Source organism: Limulus polyphemus, unplaced genomic scaffold (assembly GCF_000517525.1).
Source record: "Limulus polyphemus unplaced genomic scaffold, Limulus_polyphemus-2.1.2 Scaffold1530, whole genome shotgun sequence".
NCBI lineage: Eukaryota > Metazoa > Arthropoda > Merostomata > Xiphosura > Limulidae > Limulus > Limulus polyphemus.
The window spans coordinates 1,566-11,582 of NW_013667140.1; the positions used below are offsets into that span (position 1 = coordinate 1,566).

Consider the following 10,017-nt stretch of genomic DNA (forward strand, 5'->3'; position numbering starts at 1 on the left):
TAACCAACTAATTCACACACTCTGGTGTTTTTATACAGTCTAGTTTTCTTCATATTTCACACAAAGCATCGAAATGTCACATTATCATTATGTAATACTAAAAAATCTAATTTCCAGTGATCACAAAATGTAAATCAGAACATAGCCTGCAACAATATTTTACATTTTGTAGTAGTTTTATTTTCTATAATCCTTTTTTAAACATCTAAAATGCTTATCTAAAGTGACGATTCTTTTATTTATTTTGTATTGTGTCAGGTATAAAGCTATAATTAATGTTTCATAGGTATGGTTGAGTTTATGATGATTTACCCATTATTTTTATATTTCCAGACGTCTTATTCTATGGCCTTTATTCTTTACCATCTGGCTAAAAACCCAGATATTCAGGAACGAGCTTATCAAGAAGTTAAATCAGTCTTACCTTATGCTAGCAAGAGATTGTCAGTTTCAGAACTAGATCAGCTCCATTACCTAAAGGCGTGTGTTAAAGAAAGCATAAGGTAAATGTTTTACCATTTTGTTTTGTTTTCTACAACAGTAGTCCAAGCAGACGGTTAATGTTTCTATGTTTCTTAGGTGACGTATTTTATTTATTTTTTAATTAATTTACACTACAACTGAATATCCAGTGTCGTTACTTTTTATTTTGGTTTATTGTTTATCGTTATACTTTTATTATAAAAATTGTTTTACACCGTTAGCTTGAATATAGGTATTCCATGTTCTTTAGGTAAGGTATATTATTTATTGTTAATTTCCATAACAGTATTGGCTATACTATTTCGTATATCCAGTGTCAATACTTTTCATTCTGGTTTATTATTTAACGTTATAATTTTATTATAAAGATTGCTTTACACTGTTTTCCTAATATATGCATTTCAGACTAACCTAAATCTCCTAAGCTTGCTGAATCACATAAGATATTATTGCGATTACAGCCGAAAATATAGTTAATGCATTCTAGTCTTTATAAGTAAAAATATGTATTTATTTAGCTATCTATATTGCCAGTTTGATTTTTAGTTTAGTTCTAAGTGCATAGCTTATTCTGATAAAGTTCTTGTAATCATTTCAAACTTTCCCCACACCCAAACTCTTGCCATGGAAACGAGAGCATTGTAGATTTACTCAACTTGAATGTAATAATTTCAAGTAGAAACCTCTTTCTCCACTTATACATTTAATAAGATGAGACTCATTAACACTTCTCTGTGGAGGTGAGGAGGTAAAATAAATCCAACATTATTAGAATAAACTCCCAGTAGAAACAGATGCAACAAAAAATTTACACACCAAGACTCATTATGAAAATTGTTTATTTGATTTTAGCTATCACACCATATGCTTATAGACTACTGCACAATGTTAGACATATAACAGAGCCGGCGTGGCATAATTAATAAGTAGATAATATAAAACTAATCTAATTTCAGAGATAAAGACAACTTATAAATGCTCACTCTCTATGGTCATGATCATGGACTGTTACCATGCACCATAATTGCTGTTATACAAACATTCTGTGAAAAAAGAAAACGGTTAAGGTAAATCGTAGTCAACGTTTCTTGATTAACTGACAGAATCACTAATAGGGGGCCTGGCGTGGCTAGGTGGTTAGGGTGTTTGACTAGCAATTTGCGAGTCCTGGGTTCAAAACTTGTCGCAGAACATGCTCACCCCTTTCAGTTATAGAGGCATTATAATGTGATTACAATCCCACTATTCGGTGATAGAGAGTTGGTGGTGAGTGGTAGTGACTAGCTGCATTTCTTCTAGTCTATCATTTCAAAATTAAGGACAGCTAGAGCAGATTACCATTTTTTGTCATGTTTCTTATAAAAATAGTCATTAATTTCTAGATATGGATGGATGCTTGTAACTTTTTGTTAACTTCAACTCTTTATTGATCACAAGGAGATACGCCGGGCTTAGGTATGAAGGCAGTGTTTTTTTAGGTTCGAACTTCCCTTTACAGATAAAAAGACTGGTTCCAGGTTGCCTTGGGATGTGTGTTTTTTTTTATTTATACCTTTTTGTTGCGTTAATAAAACGCAGAAACTTCTTTGAAATACTATGTTACGTGGACTGACAACATTTAACTGTCACACTATATGAAAATAACTATGACATAAGCCTAACCATGGGGACAAAATGGTCAGAAATTTATTTTGAATCAAATACAGAGGATTAGTATGCTATATTAAAAATATTTTGGAGCAACAGCATGCGTTACAATCTGTGTCAACACGACTGTACATCTTAACAATAACCCGGAGCTTTTTCTGGGTGTTCTTGGTGTCCCAGATTAATCCATATTCCTTTGTTTTCTAATGTTAGTAGTGCAAAATTTTCCTATCTTGAAATTCTTAATACCTGTATGAACAAACTTTTGTTTATTGGAGAGTCTGGATATATGGTACTATAAACAGCAGATACATACCATTCCTTAAAGCGATCAAGTTTCGGTGACATCACTACGTACAAAACTCCAAATAATATCAAAATTTAGTTTTGATACATTCTGTTCCACCACGGTTTTATATCTGCTGTAGGTATCACGTGATTTGCTTATTCAAAATTGTTTTAACATAAGTACTCAAACGTTTATATTTCAGTGCAATATATGTCACCTGTTTCATCACGGTCGCATTTAATGTGACAGCCACTGCGTTAGTATATGCAAGTCGTTCTTGCACTTAATCCTTTATGTAATATCACTATTTTGATTTTCCTTTGTAGTTGAGCACAAAGCTACACAATGGGCTATCTGCGTTGTGCCCACCACGGGTATCGAGGCCCGGTTTTAAGCGTTGTGAGCCTTCAGACTTACCGCTGTCACTATATTGAAGTCACAAAGTCAGGAAACTGAAACCCGAGGGACGTTAAAATACTAGCTGTCCTCAATATTCATCCACAAAACATTTTCGTACACTTATATTACTCTGCAGTTTCACTTCCATTGGGAAAAGTAATAGCGTTCGTTATTACAGATAAATGTAAGAATTCAGCTGTTGATAACTGGGTGTTGTAATGGGTGCTGAATATTACTGCTTCCTGAACTTTGGCAAAACTTGTTTTAGTTTATTGTTGGTTTGTGTTATTAAACATATCGTGTAAAATAAAAATATGGCTCGGTAATAAGCAGTTTTAATTTAATTTTTGTACACAATAACTCCTGAATGCTTTTTGAAAGTGTTAATGGAATAATTTTATGTCTGCGGACTTACAACGCTAGAAACCGGGTTTCGATAGCTGTGGTGGGCAGAGTACAAATAGCCCATTGTGTAGCTTTGGACTTAACTTCAAAACAAACGAGCTCACTTCTCACATTGCGGTGCATTTCCATGTTTAATATCGAATATGTGTAAGTTATATATTTTTTTCTGTCTTTATTAAGCACACAATTGTCTAGCTGTACTCTGCTCCACCATAGGAAGAGATACCCAATTTTTAGCTCTCGGACTTACCGTCGAGCCACCGTGATTTTATAGCAAAGCTACATCAGGCTATCTGCTATATCCACCGAGGAGGAATTGAGCCCCTGATTTTAGCGTTGTAAATCCATAGACTTACAGTTATCTCACCGCGGGATATATGTTAACATAACGTTATATTACTGAATATTCGAATAATTTTTTCTCATGTCACTTGTGTGTGTCTTAGACATTCCCAGAATACGATTCAATAATCAGACTTGTTCATCTTCTCATAGACTCTCATTAAGTCTTAATTACTGAAAAAAAACCGTTCACTTAAAAATTCCAAAGTTGTCATAATATGATTAAAACTGTGTGCTTTATTTTTCGTAGCATATGAGAAATAATTTTAAAACGGAGAAATAAAATAAAGCGATAATGCTAAGAAAGAAAGAAACATACTCATCTGTATAATTCAATGTCTCATTTCTTTAATGCTGTGTTTGTTTTCTACGATAATTCGCTATTATTTTGCTTGTACATATGACAATGGACCGAATTTATGATACTTTTCTAAGCATCATGGGCCACACGTGGACTAGTGTTTAGCGTAACGGACTTTGAATCCGAGGATCTATGACCATAGGCGTAGGGGCTTGGTTTTGACCGGGGGGGGGGGGCAAGCAAGTTTTGCCAGAAAATATAAAATCGACCTTAAAATGATGTACTATAAAATTTAAAGTTGCTTGAACGACTTACACGCGGAACCATAAGGCATTGAAGGGTTAAAAAGATGCAAGTGAAAATGTCACGAGTGTGTCATATATTTTCTGAAAAGGCATAACCAATTTGCAAATATAAAAGTTATAGATATGTACGGAGCTTTTGCCCGAATATTTTGGCGATTTTTGCCTGAAAAACTGTTTTGGTCAGAATTTGGGGGGCAATTGCTCCCATGATCCCCCCTGCACCTATGTCTATGACTCACGTCCCGTTGTCACATAATTGCTCTTTGGAACCGTATGTATTAGGTCGTTAAGAAATTAATGCCGCTTTTTTTAGATGAAAAAACCCTGACAACTTATATATCAATACAAAACATTATTTAAATGAAATAGTCTCCATTCTCATCGATGATGCTTTTCCATCTTACATCAGGTTGTTAATGCCCTGGTTAAAGAAATCACTTGGATTTATAGCAATAAACATGTCGATGTCCTCTTTAACACCTTCTTCATTTGCACACGTTTCCCATTAAAAGGATGTTGCAGTGAACGAAAAAGATGGTAATCCGATGGTACCATATCTGGAGAATATGGTGGGTGGAGAGAACTTCCCAACCCAACTCCATAATCTTGTTTTGCGTCAAAGTGCCACATGTGGATGTGCATTGTCGTGGAGAAGAAGAACATCTTTCCGATTGACGAGTGAAGGGCTTGATTTAAAGGTTCTAGTTGCTCACTATAGATCTCTGCATTGACAGTTCCCTGCGGATTGAGGAGTTAGAAATGAATTACTCGTTTGATGTCCCACCAAATACAAAGCATCAGGTTTTTGGGTAGGAAGTGGTTTTTGACTAGCACTGAGCCATTGTTTTTGGCGTTAAATATTCGTATAGAGAATCCATTTTTCATCATCAGTGACAATTATCTCCAAAAAGGGTTCACGCGCCAGAAGAGACGAAGTAACGTTCACGCGTTGGGAAACGATGATTATCGGAGAGTTCGTGAGGCACCCAAACACCTTCTTTATGGAGTTTTTTCGTATTCCTTAGATGTTTACGTATTGTTTCATGAGAGACGTGCAATTTGAGGGTCATTTCATGAGTGTGTTGCCTTGGGTTAGACTCAACAAGCGTCTTCAGAGCATCAATTCCAATATGTCAGCCCCTGCCATCACAGTTTTAAGGCTAAAGTCACTTGAACGAAATTTGCTGAACTATCGTTGATACTTACGAACGCTCAAAACATTTCCATAAGCTTCTTTGATATTCTTTGTGGCTACAGAGACGTTGTTTCCCTTCTTGTATTCAAATAGCATTACATGTCGAATGTGTGTCTCGTCGTGTGCTATCACTTTTAGGGATTAGAGTATACTAAACTTTACACATTATATAGGCTACACTAACGTGACGTTTAGGCAGTTCGTTTAACTATTATACGTGATGTACGTTTTTTAGGGGGTAGTTAATGAAAGTTTTCCAAAACGCGACATTAATTTCTTGACGACCTAATACGTTATGAGAGTGACAGTCAAATCCTACTCTTCGGCAATTACACTAGTCGAAGATATGGCGGTGGTTACTGTTGACTAACTGACTTAACCTCTGACCTACCAGTTCAAAATTGGGAACAGCTAGCGCAGATAGCCCTTATATAGCTATGCGCGAATACCCGAAACAAAGAAACTAAGCATCAAACTGAATACAATGGTAACTAGATTTTATATCCTTCTTTTTTATGTGATAATGGAATGTTCTTTAGTAAGTTTTTTTTTCATTGACGTTAAAGTCATTGGCCTTTAAGAGAATCCCCCTAGTAGTACAGCGATATGTCTGCGGAGTTACAACGCTAGAAACCGGGTTTCAATAGCCGTGGTGGGCAGAGCACAGATAGCCCATTGTGTAGCTTTGTTCATAATTACAAACAAACAAGGAAACTTTAAGAGAAGTACGTCCAGCTTTTGATTGTAATCTTGAAATAGTTCTTCATTATGTTACGTAATTAATCTTACCAAAATATATGTACTACTTATAACCATCCATCACTCATCTTTTCTTATTTATAGTGTTTTACATATATATTGAGTTATATATATGTCAAAGACAGAACATTTTGTGCATAAGCAGGTGTTTAATAGTTTTGTCCCCTGATGGCTCCATGACAAGTTTGAGGGCTTATAACGCTAAAACTCGGGTCTCGAAACCCGCAGTGGGCATATCACAGATAATTCATAATGATTCTCTGTGCTTAACAACAAACAAACCAGTCATTAGCTTAATGTTTACAATGACGATGTTGTGTTAAATCTTTCAGGGTATTGATTGATCTCATACTTAAATACCGTTTAGTTAGTGCATTGAATTAAAAAATATTAAATATGAATATTACTTACAGTTCTTATATTTTCGAATTAGGATGAATCCCATTGCACTAGGTACAGTAAGAATACTGGATCATGAAGTAGTTCTGTCAGGATACAGTGTTCCCCCAGGGGTAAGATGAGTTTTGTGAGCCAAATTTTGTTTGTTTCCAAATGAAGTCGTTTGTGGAATTAGTTTCTTAAAATTTGTAGCAGATCAATAGCATATACATTTTTCTGATCAAGCAACAGCAGTATTAGATATATGTAACTGCATTAATATCCAAATGTTATAGAAATTTTAAGGTGTATATTTTTATCACGTTATATGATTATATGTTCTGAAAAATAACAAAATATGCTGTAGTTTTGAAACTTAAAACACTTTTCTTTGGTATTACTTATAATCAAGTCACAGTAATATATTTGTAGTTGAAATATAACTATAATTACTGAAGGTTTCGGTGGTACTTAAAATCAAGAATTAGAAAAAAAAATTATCACGTTTTAGACGCATGTTTTTATCACGTCATATAGTGTTATTTATTTTGTTTTTGAAAAGTAACCAAATGTGCTGTCACTTTATAGAATTTAAAACATTTGCAGTTTAATATGTTTTCTTAAATATCATGTAAATACATGAATATAAAAAGTTTCAATGCACCGATGCAAACATGCAATAAAAGTTAAAAATCAGACTTGGATATTATAAATAGTTACCTTCCGAAATCGCTGGGATGTATTTGAGTTTATTTTACTGTAGTTTTTTCATTTCTTTTTCATCCAGATTATATTCTTAATATAATAATTACAACACTTCATAGTTCCTGATACTGAGCTTGAACTAATTTTAGTTTCTAAATCATTCTGCTCGATACGTTTTGATCTAGTCTAATTAAGAATTCGTCATGGTTTACAACTATTAAGCTCTTTCCATAGGTTCTGCTTGTGGCACAAAATATGGTGGCATGCCGATTGGAGGAAAACTTCCCAGAACCTCTAAAATTTAAACCGGAGCGATGGCTCAAAGAAAAAGCCGAAAACAAGGCCCACCCTTTCGTATTTATTCCATTTGGATTTGGCCCCAGGATGTGTGTTGGGAGGAGAATAGCCGAGCAAGAAATTTGGGTGCTTGTAGCAAAGGTTTGTGTGAGAATAACTGATATATTATTTCTTATTAGAAATTTAAATTCGCAGGGAAAAAATCAAACCAACTTTAATAAAATAATCCCAAGAAATTGGACGTATAACGGTATAGGACAATTTTAATAAATTTTTTCCGCCTGGTGGATCAAAAGTAAACTTGAGAGTTCATAACATTAGGTTTCTGGATTCTATCCCCTCAATGGGAATTAAGTAATACTTTGAAAATAATAGATATACGACACAATTATTTTCATTGTTTTTTTTTGTTTTGTTTTTTCACTATTAAATAAGTGTAATGTCATTTCTCCTTGACAAGAGTAATCAAATTACAAAATTTGTTAATGTAGCATAATTTAATAAGTGTAACTTTTGAATGTGAATATGCTTCACGCCAAATGTATTCAGACATTACCTATGGAGGTCTTGCATGTAACATCACAAAACTTTTTGCTTCATTTATCGCCGCCATATGAAACATCAAACATTCTCTATAGTAATCAATAACAGTTTACAAGTAAAGAAAAACTTTTCAAAAAGGAAGTAAATGTAGAGATAGCTAATATCAATCCTTCAAAAGCAACGCAAACAATGCAAATTCCATCCCTACTATCTTGTTTGCATTGTTTTTGAAGGATTGATATTAACCATCCTTACATTTTCTTCCTTTTTTTATTTTTCTTTACTTATTTGCTTATTTTTTTAATGCAATGTTTCAATATACATAGAAAGGTTGTATTTTTAACCAAGTTCTAAATATAATGAGGTTCCAACTGTAATATTTATTGTTTATCTATCATTGGCTGATAATTCCTGTTTCATCCTGTTCTCAATCTTTGTAAAGAAACACCAAATATCTGTAAGAAAGCTAAATTTAATAGGTAATGATTACCTCGTTTATACTAAAACTATGATTTTTTAAATTACTACTAGTTACTACTACTTATAAAAGCGTAGTATGGATATTCCGTTTGAAATTGGTTGTTTTGGTTTCGAGTTATAATAAAAAAGAAACAGACGAAAGAAGAACAAGAAATTCAAACTTTTTGCTATGATATTTACAGACATTCCCAGAACTTGTGATTCAGTTATTACATAGATGTTGTTATAAAAGGAAACACTGTATAGTATTGTAAAGTTCTGATGACCTACTGAGGAGAAATTTAAAATACCATTTCGATGAACAATCCGAGCCATACCTACATAGGCAATGTTAAAACTTGCCTGATATTGATACGAAAGTCACGTTACTGTGAAACAAACGGTCGAAGGCTATTCAGTTTTCTATATACGTCGCTGAGATGACTTGCATCACATAACATGATATTAGAAGAAAAATTTATAATTTTTTATCTAAGACGAATGTAACCACTTGACGTCCAGTATAGCAGAGTAAAATATAGACCACGTGGCTTTCTGACATCAGCAAAAGATCTATTTAGAAAAACTGGGATCATAGTGATCATTATCTTAATGTATTTTAATACTCCCTTTATTTATATATCTGTTGCCTTTCTGTAAAAGGGAGCGAGCGTTACCTATTGATTAGCGTGTCGGGCTGCAGACTAATAGTCTAGATTTCGGGACGTGATGCCACTAAACGTGCCCCACGTTTTCAGCTGTGTGAGCGTTATAAAAGTGACAGCCAGTCTCGTTATTATGTTTAAAAGAAGCCGTACAAAACCTTTGTGGCATCTTGTGTTGCTAGTTGTGCCTTCCTTTGATCAACAGTAAAAAATAAGGAACGATTATACCTAAATCCTAGAGATTTTTGACCTGTTTATTTCACTCACGTGCACGCAATATGGCATTCATGTTGAAAATTCCATTTTCTGTGAGTCATACTCTGAACTAGTTTTTGAGAGACGATTTGTTCACTATGTTCCCACTGTTTCTTCATACATTTGACCAGTTGATATCGACTAAATCACCTCTTGAAATACCCTCTCTAGATAATGTTGGGACTTTTAAGCCAGTCATCACAATAGTTCAGTTGATATAAAACAGTCAACGTGATTAGTTTAACATGGCTGTCTTCAGAATAATGTTCGACTCTAGCTTGAAAACTGAGCAAAGTAATTATTATAACATCATAAAATTCTCCAGCCATAAAGAGTTTAGTTCTAACAGGCTCTAATCTTTCCCCTATGAAAGTAAGGACGTTTTGTCGTATATCACATCTTTTAACACCACTAATCTACTTGTGTAGTATTTGTATATCTATACTAAGTTCCTTTACAGTTTTTGATAGATTGGCCTTTAAAAGACATCTTTAGTATGACAATATACTCTTACGCTGTTTTTATTCTACACATTAATTTCAACATTGACTTGTACCTAAACTTCACAGGTCTGCTTCTTAGACTGCTTC

General features: G+C 34.0%; 1 protein-coding gene across 1 annotated transcript in view; it reads left to right on the forward strand.

The window, feature by feature from the left end:
* Positions 1–333: 333 nt before the first annotated feature.
* Positions 334–10,017, forward strand: part of LOC106463961 (cytochrome P450 302a1, mitochondrial-like) — a gene marked incomplete at its 5' end in the record, with an annotated part of 10,916 nt that continues 1,232 nt past the window's right edge. The window contains 3 exons of the mRNA XM_013924060.2: positions 334–503; positions 6,559–6,637; positions 7,443–7,646. Of these exons, the coding sequence (XP_013779514.1) occupies positions 334–503; positions 6,559–6,637; positions 7,443–7,646 (453 nt within the window). The remainder of the gene's footprint in view (positions 504–6,558; positions 6,638–7,442; positions 7,647–10,017) is intronic.